The sequence below is a fragment of the Mixophyes fleayi genome, chromosome 1 (assembly GCF_038048845.1).
Source record: "Mixophyes fleayi isolate aMixFle1 chromosome 1, aMixFle1.hap1, whole genome shotgun sequence".
NCBI lineage: Eukaryota > Metazoa > Chordata > Amphibia > Anura > Limnodynastidae > Mixophyes > Mixophyes fleayi.
In genome coordinates, this window is record NC_134402.1 from 315,112,593 (window position 1) to 315,129,877 (window position 17,285).

Sequence of the window (17,285 nt, forward strand, 5' to 3'; positions counted from 1 at the left end):
GCGTCTTTTTTTTTTGGGGTGGGGGCGGGGGGTAAAGGGAAACCCCCCCTAGCAATCCTGCGTGCGCTGCTGATCAGTTGTACATTATAGGACAATACAGGACATATAGCATACGATTTGCCATGCTACACAAATTATCATGTACTGCACTATTCATTCATCACCTAAACAAAACATTTTCAACAAAGATCAGCACTGTGATGGGTGCAGGGTGGGGACGGGGATATCACAGGCCCAAAGCTATACCATACTTGCCAACTCTCCCGGAATGTCCGGGAGACTCCCGCATTTTGCGAGAGTCTCACGGACTCCCGGGAGAGTGTGGCAATCTCCCGGATCTGCCCACTTCACTAGGAAGGTCCCAAACGCTGCAATTCCCGGTGAATCGCGGTGTTTGGCCCCGCCCCCCGCTGACAAATGACGCGTTTGCGTCATTATGTCACAGAGGGCGGGTCCAAAATGACACGCATTTTGGAGGCCCGCCCCCCCATCACACCCACCTCCCCCGCAGGCTCCCGGATACCAACATTTCAAAGTTGGTAAGTATGAGCTATACTGAAACACAGTAATACCCCATTCACACTGCCTCAAAAACCCAGGTTATTGCCGGGGCAAGCCCCGATGGCCCGGGTCGAGGCTCACTGTGAACGGGTCCAGGGGCATCTACCTGGGTTGGATGACCTGAGAATTAGACCTGGGTTTTTTTGAGTGTTATTCCCGGGTCCGACCCAGGTAGCCTCCAGTCTGAATGGTGAGACTCAGGTTTTTCAATCCGGGTCTCACCGAAACCTAATGTAAAGTAAAGAAAAAAAAAATCATCACAAGACGAGCCAATCAAAGCTCTTCTTGTGATGTTGCCAGGGAGACGTGGGCAGACCTGTGTTCAGTGTGAACACAGAATTTGCCAGGGTGTCCTGCACTGTCAACTGCCAGTATCCCGGGTTCATAAACCTGGGATATTGCCAGGGCGGCAGTGTGAAAGTGGTATAAGATAAAAGTGAGGATGTGTTTGAAGTGGATTAATATTAGTGCATAAGCATAAGTATTCCGAGGTGTAACAAGAGAAATATCAATTTTTAGTTCAGATATATGCTTGCCTAGTAATACTTCTAACTGTGAATGAGACATGAAGGGGAGGACACCACATTTAAAGCTTCTTAATTAAAAGTGGATGACCTGGAAATGACAGTACTTTATATATTTGATGGGTACTATACACTGCTTTACTACAGTTAGCTTAGTAACAGATCCTATTTGCAATTGGCCTCCATGATATCCAGTATGGCATGTTACAGTATGGAAACGCTACATGACACCTTGTGGACAAAGGGAGACACACCCAGTACAGCTGCTGTGATCAGTTCCCATTCCTGAAAGCTGCTCCTGAACAAACATGAATAAGGGCTAAATCAGGTGCAGACAGATTCAAAGTATAATTGGGAAACAATTGGCAAAGTACTTGAGCTTTTAGTCATATGAGTTGTTATGGGATTAATGTACTCTGCCCAGCTTTTACTAACCTAAATATGTAAACACTTCATGGTGAATAAATACTAGAGAATAATACAAGGTCAAATGAAAACAGCATGGGAGGGGGAGCTCTGTAGCGAGAAAGCATGAAATATAAAGTGGAAAATTAGTCTTGTACATGACTCACAGAAGTGCATCTGTAGGTGTAATAAAGGGTTTTATACTGCACCACGGCCATAGAATTATTTTCCAAGAAGTTAACAGACTGTACTTTATGGTAGTCTGCTTAGCCCTAGATTGATATTTGCTTTAAACAAATTGCTTCACTGTTGTATGAACCGATGCACAGACGTCAAACACAAAGAGTAGTCCCTTTTAGATTAAGACATCCCTAGTGCATGATATCCTTCTCTCAGGCTTCCAACACCACTGCTTTATTCAGAGATGTAGCAATGGGGTCACAACGGATGCAGCTCTGACTGGGCATCTAGTCCTAGGAGACCTGCAACATCCCCCACAAGTTGTGATCACCAACTTCAGATAATCCAGAACCTTCTATATGTAGAGACTTTAATGCAAAATGAGCAATTATAATGTACATTCTGCGCCAAAACTCATCATTGTAATTGATTGGTTCCAGTTCAGCTCTGCACATCAGTTATATCAACTGTGCCGAGGAACCATCGTACACATTATCTCTGCAGTCCCACTGATGATTAGCACTATCCACCAGTCAGATTGAGAAGAGCCAAATAGTTTGTTTGACATCGCCTGGAAATTCCTCTCCAGCACAGTTAACTATTCCATTCCTCTCGAGTGCAGATATCTGGAACCTGAGTAGAGGAATCCATTCAAGTTCAGGTCATTTGAGATAGCTTTGAACATATGACGTCCTGGTAGTTGAGTTGAGACAGATTACTGACCTGGGCTGAAAGTGACTGATCGTGAGCTGTATCTGAGAGACAGGCTAACATATGATCCAAGAGGGAGGCTCTGGTTCTCAATGGGTGCATAGGCGAATCATGGAATACTAGTTGGAATGCTGGGACTAATAGTGCACCATGTTTGTCACAGTCTGGTTGATGTATTGAGACAATGGAGCAGCATGGTGGTTAAGTGGTTAGCACTTCTCCCTCACAGTGCTGGGGTGATGAGTTCAATTCCCGACTATGGCCTTATCTGTGAGGAGTTTGTATGTTCTCACCGTGTTTGTGTGGGTTTCCTCTGGGTGCTCCGGTTTCCTCCCACACTCCAAAAACATACTAGTAGGTTAATTGGCTACTGTCAAATTGACCCTAGTCTGTGTCAGTCAGGGGCTGATGTGAATGAGTTCTCTGTACAGCGCTGCGGAATTAGTGGCGCTATATAAATAAATGGTGATGATGTTGTATGGAGAGGCACGGACAATCCACAAAGTTAGTACCAGTTCTGTTGCGACTCACAGTCACTGTGATTTATTACCTGTGCCCAAGTAAAGAACTGTGATTTCTGTACCCCAACACCTGTGTCATCCCTACTACTGAAATGGTTATTAATCATACATGTTCAGGAGCCTCTTTATACTTTAAGCCTCACAGAGCCTGAAAGAGGAAAATAAAGGCCTTAGCTTAGCCTAATAGGAACGAGGGCACGAGGAAGATGCACATGTGAGAAGCACCTACACCACTTCACTGGGCTATGGCTGAAAAGTACTTCTTTTGTTTTAATATATGAAAACCTCAGCTCATATTAACAATACAATAATATCAGTGCCTAAATATGGAACTATGGTGTTTCACAACCACATCTTATCATATTAGTTACTCTCTTTCTCAGATATATAAGCGATTGGCAGGATTTATTCTGAACTGACATTGTGCTTTGAGCTAGACCTAAACTGCAATAATCTATTAGTATGATACAAACAAAACAATAATCATTATTTATCTACAATATAATAAACTGGATGATTAATAGAAACATGAAATTACCTGTTAGCAAATGTTATCCATATTTTGTAAGTAAAGGAAAGCATAAAGGTTACATTTCTCTAAAAATCATTACAAGGTAGGGTACTGTGACACTAGAGGCTCAGGCTGCAAATATCTGGAATAACATTCGCCCTAAATGAAGGAAGAAACTAAACTATCGCTGTTTAAATAGGTTTGAACATAATTAATGTACTTCTCATGGTTACTTCAGCAATTTGAACAGCAGAGACAGTGTTATGGCATTACTGAGACTTGATTGGCTGCCTATTCAGGGGTGTGAGATTTAGGCCACATTGATTGGTGCTGAGCTCCCCTCCCTCTCACACCATTAAACTTTGAAAGAATCACATTTATCAGTGTTATGAACTGACATGCTGTGTTTTTTACAATCTGTCACTTGAAAGTTTTGCAAAACATAACAAACCAAGGATTTGTTTTAGTCTGTTCCATTCTCTCATTCGTGAACTTTGCTGCAAGCACTTTCACCTATATGTTCATGACTGGTCAAGAATAAGAATAAAAATAGCACAAAGTTTGTTTTTGTTTAGTAAAACACAGTAATGATGTTAATATATGAGGAATGTGTAATTATTAGAGAAAAAGAAGAAGCAGACAACAAAGTATAAACAGAAAAAGAGACTTGACAGAGTAGATACAAGCCAATAATAGAAAATATTAATGTTGAATTTCTGCTAAGTACCACCAATTGTAATGTGCACCACAACCAAAACAATAAATAGGAAGCTACAGTAACAAGAATGTAGAAAAAGGGGGGAAAAGACCCTTTGCACAAGATTAATATATTGGTCTTTAATTAACCCTTAAGTAAATATTTGAAATTTATTCTTAATTAATAAAATTAATATACTTGGGTGCTCTGTTTTATATAGGAATGTACAATGTGAGAAACGAAAAGAACTACTGTTAAGATGAGGCACTCCCTGGGTATCGGTGAGGGTGTAATATTTAAGGATCTGATAATGAACCCACATGTCACTAGTAAATGTAATAAAATAGGTAATGTAATAAAATATAACTTTTATTGCTAATCCTTAAAATGTTTAACAGTAAAAGCGAAATATAAAACTAAAAAGGGGAGAGCCTTCAATTAGGTGGAAAGTGATATATTCACTATACCGTATAACGGGAATATTATATATCGGGTAAACTTACACAATCCACCATTTAAAAATAGGCTGTCATAATTTCAAAGCCTTAAGAACCTGGTAAGTCATGTGTGAATTGGAAACTAATTTCAAAAATAGGCAAATGTAATTTAATCAAAATACTATTCACACAATTCAACCATATGTCAAAAATTTTTGCCCATGTATCACACCACTAACTATTAGTGTGATCAGGGCTGCCAAGAGGAATTCAGGGCCTTGGTACAACAAATTCACGGGGCCCCCCTTATAGTCGAGTATGCTAAAAAAAAATGCGCCGCCAATTTTTCGTAGGTGTGGTCATGCATTTGGGGGCGTGGCAAATGCCCCATTGGGGCGTGGCTAACACATCAAAATCACTAGGCTCTCAATTTCGCCAGAGCGTCACATATGTCCAAGCACTCCTGACTTTCAGGACATCTAGCACCACAGTGTAGTATAGAAACAATGCAATGTGTACACAAAGAGTTTAGTCTTGGCCTGCACCTTACATTGGGCACAAAACTCACCAAAAATTGCCATTGTCCCTACTAGAATCACAACATTTCACATACTGTCCTGCTCTCTCCTACCTGTTCTTCTCACTTTCACCACCTGTGGCTGTAGGTTTCTTTAGTTGCGGCTTGTCTGGATCCTGGAATGCTGGGGGCCCTATTTGGAAAAAAAAGGCTACATTTAGATAATTCCAAACAACCCTGGCGTTAAATCAATACCACCCACGATTAATAATTAGGCCTTCTTCCAGCTCCAATATTACAATAATGTGCCCCTTCATCATTGCCATGCCTTATGATCACACTGCTCCCTCCATGCTGCTTTTGCCCCCTTCATCTGGCTCCCCTTCATCACACTATACTATGCTGCTCCCCCCCTTTACAATCCCATTGTGCCATGCCTCCCCCCCTTTTTAACCCCACTGTGCCATGCCTGCCCCCCCATTTTTAACCCCACTGTGCAAGCTGCTCCCATTTTTTAACCCCTCTGTGTCATGCTGCCCCCCCTCTTTTTTAACCCCTCTGTACCCCCTCATTTTTTAACCCCTCTGTGTAATGCTGCCCCCCCATTTTTTAACCCCTCTGTGCCCCCCTCATTTTTTAACCCCTCTGTGTTATGCTGCCCCCCCCAGTTTTTTAACCCCTCTGTGCCCCCCCCTTGTTTTTTAACCCCTCTATGCCCCCTCATTTTTTAACCCCTCTGTGCCCCCCCTCGTTTTTTAACCCCTCTGTGCCCCCCTCATTTTTTAACCCCTCTGTGCCCCCCCTCATTTTTTAACCCCTCTGTTATGCTGCCCCCTGTTTTTTAACCCCCTCTATGCCCGCCCCTCGTTTTTAACCCCTCTGTGCCCCCCTCATTTTTTAACCCTTCTGTGTCATGCTGCCCCCCGTTTTTTAACCCTTCTGTGCCCCCCTCATTTTTTAACCCCTCTGTGCCCCCCCTCGTTTTTTAAGTCCTCTGTGTCATGCTGTCCCCCCATTTTTTAACCCCTCTGTGCCCCCCTCATTTTTTAACCCCTGTGTTATGCTGCCCCGTTTTTTAACCCCCCTGTGCCCCCCATGTTTTTTAACCCCTCTGTGTCATGCTGCCCCCTGTTTTTTAACCCCCCTGTGCCCCCTTGTTTTTAACCCCTCTGTGCCCCCCGTACCCCCCCTGCTTTCCTTCCTTCACTTACCTTTTCTTCTCTCTTCTTTCTTGGTCTTCTCTGCTGCTCTCTGCTCCATTGCTCCAGACTGACTGAATGCTGGGCGTGACATGATGACGTCACACTCGGCATTCAGACAGTCTGAATAGTGCACAGAGCAGCAGAGAGGAGGGACGCCGACGCCGCGATCACGTGAGTATGTTTTTGTAACTACACTGCTCCCCCCACCAAAGACCGAGCCGCCCCCCCGCCGCCGCAGAAAAAAAAAAAGGAAAAAAAAATAAAAAAAATAAGTTTGGAAAAAAAATAATCGTCGGCGCCGGGCCGGGCCCCCTGACATGCCCGGGCCCAGGTAATTTGTACCCACCTCCCCCCCCCTCTCGGCAGCCCTGAGTGTGATGTGAACCAGCTACTCAGAAAACAATTTGTAGCATCAACCCATGTCTATCCACTAGATGGACTTGAATTACTAAGTAAAGTTTGGCCCATTCAAACACATCAATGTGTGTTGGAGTGAAATACAATGTTGCAGTAAGTCTGTTAATAACCTGACATCTATGTACTTAATAAATTTATTGTATAGTTACTTTACTTGTTAACTATACAGGCACCACTCGATCTCCACTGCCTGATCAGCTGATTCCACAATTCTATAAGCTGCTTTCATATCTCCCACTATATAGTTTCTGGCTCAATTCAGTGAATAGTAGTGGTAAATTTTAGCTTTGGTATTCACATTATGATTCACTAACTTACAAAAGTCTATGTGGACGCTACTGACTAACATAATACTTGTCAACTCTCCTGGAATGTCCGAGAGACTCCCAGATTCCAGGTAGGTCTCCCGGGAGAGTATGGCAGCCTCCCGCATCTGCTGACTTCCTGGTGAAGTGGGCAGACTTAGATCCAAAATGCCGCAATTCTCCGGGAATAGCGGCATTTTGCCCTGCCCTGGTGTAAAATGACGCGTCATTACGTCACGTGGTGGGGTCGAAATGGCATGATTTGCATAACCCCGCCCCTGAAATTCTCACCTCCCCAGGCAGCTGGGGGAGGTGCCCGTTTTGGGGGCGGGGTTATGCAAATACTAACTAGCTCTGTAGCAGATTCAAAGTTTTTTAAAACTCCACCTGCCTGACTGATGTGTTAATTTATTTATTGTAAACAGCTTTGAATTACTGCAATAAACATTACAATTTACTGTAAATAAGCAGTGTTTGTTCATTGATCAGCTGTTTTCAATTACCTTGCCTGCTCATTGTAGTAAATAAATCATGATGAAAGCCAGGAAGCTGGAGTTTTGACATCAGCTTTCAGCTTTGCATGTCATTGTACAGCCACTTCCACTGTTTAGCGGTTCATTCTGTGAAATAATGACGTTGCTTCAAGAAATATTTTAAGACAAGCTGACATGGTACAGTAGAAGATTTAAAGAATACTTTGCACAGTGTAACTCACTATGCAGTCAATAAAGTAGATAAGTTGTACAGTTGAGTAATTAATGATAATTAATTACATTGGGGTAAATGTATCATGCTGTGGGTTTGAAAAAGTGAAAATGTTGCCTAAAGCAACCATCCATCTCCCACACAACTGCCACTTATCTCTCCAACCTCTTCGCCATCCACACTCCTCCCGCTCCCTGCGCTCGGCCAATGATCGTCGCCTCTCCTCTACCCTGATCACTTCTTCACATTCCCGAATCCAAGATTTCCCCCGAGCTGCCCTCCTCCACCTGAATGACCACCCACGTTCCATCCGACTATCCCCTAATTTGTGCTCCTTCAAACAGGCACTTAAAACCAAACAGCCATCCACCTAACCCTCTCTCCATTCTGATTCTCTACATTTCTCTCTTCCCTGCCCCTTCTTGCTCCTCCTGCACTTGATTCTCTTCTTACTCCCTTTATGTCTGCTGTCTATCTGCCCTCCCCTTAGGATGTAAGCTCTTCCAAACAGGGCCCTCTTCCCTCCTGTCTCTACCATTTCTTCTGCTCCAGCCTCACTATAATTGCTATGCCTGGTGCTCCGGGAGTCTTGGTAATATTCGTTAATTGTTCTGTACTGTTTTTCCCTGTATGGTCTACTGTTTTGTGCGGTGCTGCAGATATCTTGTGGCGCCTTATAAATAAACGATAATAATAATAAGGTTCGTGAGAAAAAAATATTAATAAAGTCATGGCCAAAAGTTTTGAGAATGACAGAAATATTATTTTTCACAAAGTCTGCTGCCTCAGTTTTTATGATGGCAATTTGCATATACTCCAGAATGTCATGAAGAGTGATCAGATGAATTGCAATTAATTTTAAAGTCCCTCTTTGCCATGACAATGAACTTGATCCCAAAAACAACATTTACACTGCATTTCAGCCCTGCCACAAAAGGACCAGCTGACATCAGGTCAGTGGTTCTCTCGTTAACACAGGTGAAAGTGCTGATGAGGACAAGGCTGGAGATCACTCTATCATGCTGATTGACTTTGAATAACAGACTGGAAGCTTTAAAAGGAGGGTGGTGCTTGAAATCATTGTTCTTCCTCTGTTAACCATGGTTATCTGCAAGGAAACACACGCAGTCATCATTGCTTTACACAAAAAGGGCTTCACAGGCAAAGATATTGCTGCAAGTAAAATTGCACCTAAATCAACTATTTATAGGATCATCAAGAACTTCAAGGAGAGAGATTCAATAGTTGTGAAGAAGGCTTCAGGGCACCCAAGAATGTTCAACAAGCACCATGACCAACAATTCCCCTATCAGATTGTTTGTGGCATCTGGAAAAACGCTTGTCCAGAGAAGTTGAGTTCTACCATCTGTGTCATACCAACAGGAAAGCATCCTAAGATCATTCATGTGTTGGGTTGCTTCTCAGCCATGGGAGTGGGCTTACTCACAATTTTGCCTAAGAACACAGCCATGAATAAAGAATGGTACCAAAACATCCTTTAAGAGCAACTTCTCCCAATCATCCAAGAACAGTTTAGTGACAAATAATGCCTTTTCCAGCATGATGGAGCACCTTGCCATAAGGCAAAAGTGATAACTAAGTGGATCGGCGATCAAAACGTCGAAATTTTGGGTCCATGGTCAGGAAACTCCCCAGACCTTAATCCCATTGAGAACTTATAGTCAACAAGTTAACCCGTGCATAATACTCATGCATTCTAGTCAAATCAAGCTACTTAAGGTGTTAAAAAGGTTCTTGTCATGCATTTGGGCCATAGCCCAGGCCTCCTCAGGGGAAGAGCGTTACTTCCCAATGTAAGCGCCCTTTTTTAATTCTTCTCTATCACCTCATTCTTCATTTTCATCGCCACATCTATCCAGATGTCTATCCAGACACAGGGATCTCTCTCAGCGGTCCTGAGTATCACACTCCTCTCGCTCTGTCACCCCCGGCAACCACCAACCACTCCCCACTGTCACCCCCGGCAACCACCAACCACTCCCAACTGTCACTTCTCCTTCAAGAAATATATATATTTTTTTTTTAAATCTTTATAAACACTTTTAACAATTAACAAATTAAATTAACAAATTAAAAACATCTTAGTATACCAAATTTCAGCCCTTTCTGAATTTTTTTTTCCACACACACTAAGAATTTAGTAGGTCAGTGTATAACTCCGCCCAGCAGGTGGCGCTGCAGCTTGGTTTTATTTTTTCCACACACACACACACAGACAGACTAACACACGCCACTAGACATTTACATTATAGATGCTCAAGAGGCGGGTGGACAAACAGAAACCCACAAATTCTGACAAACTCCAAGCATTGATTAGGCAAGAATGGACAGCCATCAGTCAATATGTGGCCCATAAGTTGATTGACAGCATGCCAGGGCAAATTGCAGAAGTATTCAAAAAGAACACTGCAAATATTGACTCTTTGCATATATTTAATGTAATTGTCAATAAAAGCCTTTGACACTTAAGAAATGCTTGTAATTTTACTTCAGTATACCATAGCAAAATCTGACAAAAAGGTCTAAAAACACTGAAGCAGCAAACTTTGTGAAAACCAATACTTCTGTCATTTTCCTGAATTACTGAAATCCAAAAATGTTAACTTATAACGATGAAAGCCTGCACCGTAACAATTCTGGACATAGAGTATGCAGGTGAAGGCTGGCAAATTTTAACCTGGGTGTCAAGACTCGACTCAGCATCCTATTAGGAACATTTTAATGGGAAAAAATGCAGAGGACCCAGTGACCCAGCCCAAGATAGCCCACTATGGTACCGGCCCAGCCTGCCCCTGACAGTATGCCAGTAGTGTGAGAGTTTCAGAGGTTGGAATTTATGGATGGACTCTATTCCAGTTTTCTTTTTACAGCAGGAAGTGAGGGCATTGTAACTTTGCCTCTCAAGGACTTGTGTTAAGTTGAACGCAAATTGCGTTTCTGGCGTATAATGTGCTTTTACTTCTGCGCAAGCGCACAAAGCACTAGTTCCGTGCATGCTCAGATATAAAATAGTGTTTAGACCTATTAGTATCAAATTCTACTCTGTATAAATTAAATATATTGGGCCTGATTCATTAAGGATCTTAACTTGAGTAACTTCTTATTTCAGTCTCCTGGACAAAACCATGTTACAATGCAAGGGGTGCAAATTAGTTTTCTGTTTTGCACATAAGTTAAATACTGACTGTTTTTCCATGTAGCACACAAATACTTGATAGCTTATTTGTACACTGAAATTTTAAGTTGATATTTGTGTGCTACATGAAAAAACAGTCAGTATTTAACTTATGTGCAAAACAGAATGCTAATTTGCACTCCTTGCATTGTAACATGGTTTTCTCCAGGAGACTGAGATAAGAAGTTTCTCAAGTTAAGATCCTTATTGAGTCAGGCCCATTGTTATTATTATATTATTATTTAAAAAAAAAAAAAAAGAACTCATCATATGCTGTACTAGAAAGGTCTACAAATTCCACTACCCAGCAATGAGCAGTAAACCATTTCATCAGGAGATATATGCTCCAAGGTTGGCACTGAGTGATTCAGGAAAAGTACCAGAGTTAATTTTGGAATCAGACAGGATCACCACAACCTACGTTCTTAATCATCGAGTGACACATATTCACATGGCATATTGTTGCTGTAAAGTATCACAGACTGCATGGTATTGGGGCAAAGTACCAATCATGCTCTCAGTGTAAATTGTGGCAATACACCTCAAACATTGCATCACTCAGGGTCTTATGTTATTATTATTATTATTGTGTCACATGTCGGGAAACGCTGCGTGTCCACTGTCACGAAATCAACTTCCACAATCACCCGCAGCCCCACCTTCTCCCGCATCCGGGAGTCGCCACGCTGTTTGTGACGTCTTCGGATCGGAATGTACAGTGAGTCATTGAAAAGTGTAGCGACCAATCAGAATCGGGGGCTTGTATAGAACGTGCGAAATGAACCAATCATTTTAGGGGAGTGTGAAGGGCACGTTTCTCGCAGCCTATCAGGATTGACTTTCCAGTTTACCCTTTTGCGTTGTACGCCTGTCATATTATTATCTATCTGTACATATATATACACAGCTCAGGACCCTGTACTGTAGTTACTGTGTGATCTAGTACTAGTTCCAGTTGGTGATATGTCTCCCCCAGCATCGGAAACGCAGAAGCAGAAGATCAGAATAAAAGACGAAACACGTACAGGGTAAGTGTCTCGGCAATGGAATCATTTGACATGAATATCCTTTTTAGTTCTAACTACTGGACACATGTGGGACATCATTTCTCACAACTAAATAGTTCTGTTCTGGATTTAAAAGTCATGGGTTAGGGGCATTCATGGAAACTGATAAAACGATTACTGCCAAACAGTACTGTAATCCATAGCACTAAAGCTTATTTTTGCTTTCATTTTATAAGCATTATTAGAAAACGTTTTGTGATTACACTTTTTGTCATCGGTTACCTATGCACAAAGCTTCATAAATCTCCCTTATGGGTGTGAAAAAGACCTTTTAAGTGCATTCAAGAAATTCTTGGGAGGGGTGATTCTCTTTGTAACTAAATTTTGGCTTTCGGGGGTAAATTTACTAAACTGCTTTGAAAAGTGGAGATGTTGCCTATAGCAACTAATCAGATTCTGATTATCATTTATGTAGTGCATTCTGCAAAATAACAGCTAGAATCTGATTGGTTGCTATAGGCAACATCTCCACTTTTTCAAACCCGCAGTTAAGTAAATTATACCCCTTGATCTTTATTTGATGGTTTTAAAACACTCTCTCCTCCATAACAGCCCATAGCCATCACACTTTAACTTTTAGGAATACTACTCTTAACCTGCTCTTTGTAGGGGTATATTTACCTCATTGCGGGTGTAAAAATGGAGATGTTGCCTATATCAACCAATCAGATTCTAGGTATCCTTTTGTAGAAAGCACTAAATAAATGAAAGCTATAATCTGATTGGTTGCTATAGCCAACATTTCCACATTTTCAAACCTACAGTTTAGTAAATATACATCCTAGAGTGTTTTCCATTCCTTCCAGCTATCTTCTTCAAAGTGGTATGTTGGCTTTTACTGACGTTTATTTTAACATCTATACCTGCTTGAAAGAAGAATAGAGTTTAGCTCCCAAAAGCTTGTCTTTAAACATAAACTGTCAGTCCACATTAAAAAGTATCCTTAAATACTATTGTATTTGTTAATTATACAGACCCCCCCCATGAAACATGGACTCCGCCCACTTATTATTTTAGGGAGGATATGGTTAGGTGGAGCGCAAGTGGGGAGGGAGCTGATGTTTCCCCTCACTCCCCAGTTGTTAAATTGACAAGTACCATTGGTTGTTTATACTGCCTGCTATGGGTACCGGGAGCCACAGTGAGGTTCCCTACTCGCAGTTATCTTGGTTGGTGACTGTAGTAAATAGAGCTGTTGGCAGTTCCCAGATACCAGCTACTCCAAAATACATTAACATATACCAGAATAGTAAAGAGAACCAATTCCTTCCTCCTGGAATGACAGATGACAGTACAAATACAGTATTCTGGTTATACAGTCTGGTTATATGGTCTTTTGCGTGTGTGTTTGTTATTATCTTGTGGTTACTATTTGTGGTTTTTAGCCTTCTAATGAGTTTTGCATGAACTATAAAATGCAAGTCAGACAACAAAGTGTTAGTTCTAGAATAATCATTGCTGCACACTCAGTGACTCATAACCTGTTACGTGTACATTCTTAATAAAAGCAACATTTTCGTGTTGTTACATATAGTATTTGTTACAGAAGTAGTGACCGGATGGCATGAGGAAACTATATCTACTTTATGAGCTTCTCCTATTTGAATGAGCAGGCATTGTACGGGAAATAATACTCCATAAAAATAACTTTTTAAAATACTATAAAATGTAGCCACTTAAGCTTCAACAGACAGAATATGCAATATTTCCTCATTCATGTTAACATCTTTTAACTGTAAACTGCAAATGCAAACTTCAAGTTCAAGCTTTGGATTGTAGTTAGCAGTTTAGTAGTTTATGGATACATCCCACTGCTGATTTTTCTAGAACACAGTGGACAATTGTAGCTGCTGGCAGAAATGGGTGCAATACCTACTTTACTCTTAGGTCTATATTTGGTATTCTTGTTGTGGTTGTTTTGTTAATGAGTCATGTCCTCTAAAAAGTTTCTGTAATGTAAATTTGTTTAATTTACATTTAAATGTGAGTCCTGAATGAAAGAATTAGTCATATGTACTTTTTATTATTATTCCAGGTTAGCCAATAAGACCTTTTTTTTTTTTCAACAGAGGAAATTGCAACACAGTGACTGTTAACAGTGTGCTAAATTGGAGAATATTCTTTCAAGGGGATGTTTTTATTCCAGGGGGTATATTTACTAAACTTCGGCTTTGAAAAAGTGGAGTTGTTGCTATTGGCAACCAATCACATTCTAGTTATCATTTATTTAGTACTTTCTACAAAATGACAGCTAAAATCTGATTGGTTGCTGTAGGCAACATCTCCACTTGTTCAAACCCGCAGTGTAGAAAATATACCCACCAGGACTCTAAACAGCCCTTTCTATATAGAGCATAGGTGTCCCAAAGTGTGTTTAGTCATTTGCATCATAGGATATACACTTTTCCACTGTATTTCCATCTTTCATTGCTTATATCTTGGGAGCGCATGTATATATATATATATATATATATATATATATATATATATATATATATATATATAAACACTGGGATTGTTTACTGACACAGTACAAATGAGCAGTGATCTGCTGCAAACAGTTGTAATCCAGTCTGATCTAGGTTAGAGAATAAAAGCACATTTCTGATTTGTTACTAATGGGTCACTGCACAAATGTAATTTGTTAGTAAATAACCACTATTGTCTGTATTTAGTTTAATTACGCTTGGTAGAGAGTTCATTTGTTATCATGACTGATCCCAGAGTGTGATCTCTGGAAGATTGCCCTTTCTATGGTTACTTTGGCCTTGAGGCTCTCTAGATCAGTCTGCAGAGAGAGGTTTGAGGAAATGCCTTGTGACCAAAAGCTGTGAGTTATGTTTGATTTGTCTCTTTATACACTGTGTCACATGCACCTGACTCAAGCAAGGTGAAACTTAACTTACGGTGTGGTCTTTTCCTAGCATATAACACAATATGTAAATGTTAAATATGTCTGGCATTGAGCAATACATAGAGCAATATAATTCTCGTATCTGTAGGAAACAGTACAATATACACTCATGATATGTAGAGTAAATGATGTTTTACAGCACAATATCTGCCTTATACTTTTACTAAGTTTACATGTATATTTCTTCCTCTCAGCGCTTTCTGTTTGCTAGCTTATAGACATACATACATGAGATATTTTATAGCTTACAGACATACATACATAAGATATGTTACATGCTTATCACCACCATCAAGTACTAAGAGACAAAATAAAGAAAGTAAATGCGTTTAGTATTAACTTTAGGGGGAGACAGTCTTATTGTAGTTCCAATGTCGCCTTTTTATTGTCTCCTAGCATGAATTTAGCTGTGGTATCTATAATTTATAGACAAACACATAGAAATAAAACCCATAGTCCTTTCCCCTGAGTCATTATAAATTCGTCAGGGAAAGTACCATTATTGAAAGTGGTATAGGCTAGAGCTAAAATTAAATGTACAGTAATACCTTTCTTCATTTTATTCAGAATGACAAATACGTATTTAAGAACAATACAGAAAGGAACTCAAAAATAGTTTTACGTGAAATGACAAATAAATACAGTATGAATTTATAATGTGATTCCTGTGACTGCCAATTGTTGTCTGTACAATATTTCCTAGGTCCAATACAATTATTTTAGAATGCATTGTTCCATCTTCTCCATTATTGATTAGTAAGTTAGAGTTGTACTGGATTTGATTCCATGACAGTGTTATTGTAGCTGTTTGAATTAGAGCATTCATTGTTATGGGAAGCAGCACTGTTTTATATTATGCTATGTGTTTCTAGATAGTCACAAGACTTGACCAAGTTCATGAATGGGGTGTGTGTATGTGCATATCACTTGTATACATTAGATCCCATTTTAAAAAAAAAAACAATTCTAAGAAAAGGACAGTTTTGTCCCATCTTGTGAAGTGGTTGTTGCATGGATTTCATGAATAGAGAGTCATGTGATGTCATATGATACATCACATGGGTACGTGACTGACAGCTGAGGGCATGGTTGTAAAACTATGGGATTTCTTCTGAGTTATGTTACATCCAGCAGAGGAAGTAAGCACAATAATTGTACTTAGTTACAGCTAAAGTTGTAGGCTATGGAATGGGGAAAAATGTTTATTTCCTACAGTTTATCACAATAAATAATTTAGTCTCTAGTAAACTCCCCAGTATATACTTTGTGATTAATGTTCATCGGTAGTTTTTTTTGCATCCCTGATAGTATAGTCTTGCACCTGTAGGTTTTTATTAGAATAAATAGCATGGTACTTATGGCTGACCTGCTCTCGGTTTGATGTTCACATCATACTTACCAACCTTTTAAAACTTCATTCCGGGAGATCCCATGCAGGGGGGCGTGGTTGAAGGATGGGAGGGGTGGGGCACGGTGAATCGCTTCATTTTGGTCCCGCCCCTTGCAACAAAATGCCGTTTTGTTCGGGGCCAAAACGTCACGAATTCACTGTGAATCGTGTCATTTTGACAGCAAGTTGTCATTTGCGGGATACTTGCCTGCTCTCCCGGAAGTTCGGGCGACCTACCCGAATTTTGGGAGTCTCCTGGACATTCCGGGAGAGTTGGCAAGTATGGTTGACCTACTGTATGTCTCAAGCTTAACCTTCTCAGAGCTACAGGAAAAGGTCATTTTTAAACTGGCATAACATGCCTACTGCAAGAATATGTTCTCCTGTTTGAGCACGTCTCTTGGACTGGACTCTGTATTAAAAGTAAAATTGTCTGCAAAACTGAAAAAGCGCAGAACTCATGTGGCTTGTTCAATTTGATTCCTGGTCATTATTTGTAGATAACTCTCTCTAGCTGTAGCTCCAGACTGTAATGTACATCCCAACATTGTCTCTGTCCAAACTGTTCACACAAAAATGGCAGTGTACCCACACCATGTTGAGGTGTGTGCTCCGTAGAATAGTCTGCTCATTCGGCTCAGGAATTACACAAGTTTCTTTAGCCATAACTGCTACATGCAGAATTCTTCTATCATTAATGCTTTGCCCAGATTTCACCATTATTATGCCACAACTACACCACAGAGTAGAATTAATTGACACTGTCATCCCAGCTCTCTTTATAGACTATAAATTCCACAAAAAGCAGAGTTTGCAAGTACATTGTGGTATGCCATTCTATGGAATGGGGAAGCAAAGAGGATCTTGTAGGTTGTAGCAAAGGAACTTCACACATGTGCAAAATGGCATGTTCCGTCTCAAAATTTAATTTGCCTTAAATTCCGCTGCAGATTTGCTCATCTCTGTATTGTATAGGAAAATATATAAGTACATAATTTCGTACACATATAGATCTTGATAGATCT

General features: G+C 40.5%; 1 protein-coding gene across 2 annotated transcripts in view; it reads left to right on the forward strand.

Annotated features, from left to right (window-relative positions):
- PNP (purine nucleoside phosphorylase) overlaps positions 1 to 17,285 on the forward strand; it is a 38,277-nt gene that overhangs the window by 13,584 nt on the left and 7,408 nt on the right. Inside the window, exon 1 of one of the 2 annotated variants that reach the window (XM_075212442.1) lies at positions 11,767 to 11,917. The exons of the other annotated variant lie outside the window; for it this stretch is intronic. Within the exon in view, the coding sequence (XP_075068543.1) occupies positions 11,853 to 11,917 (65 nt within the window). The 5' untranslated portion in view covers positions 11,767 to 11,852. Of the gene's footprint in view, positions 1 to 11,766; positions 11,918 to 17,285 lie in introns of those variants that run through there. 2 annotated transcript variants of the gene reach the window in all.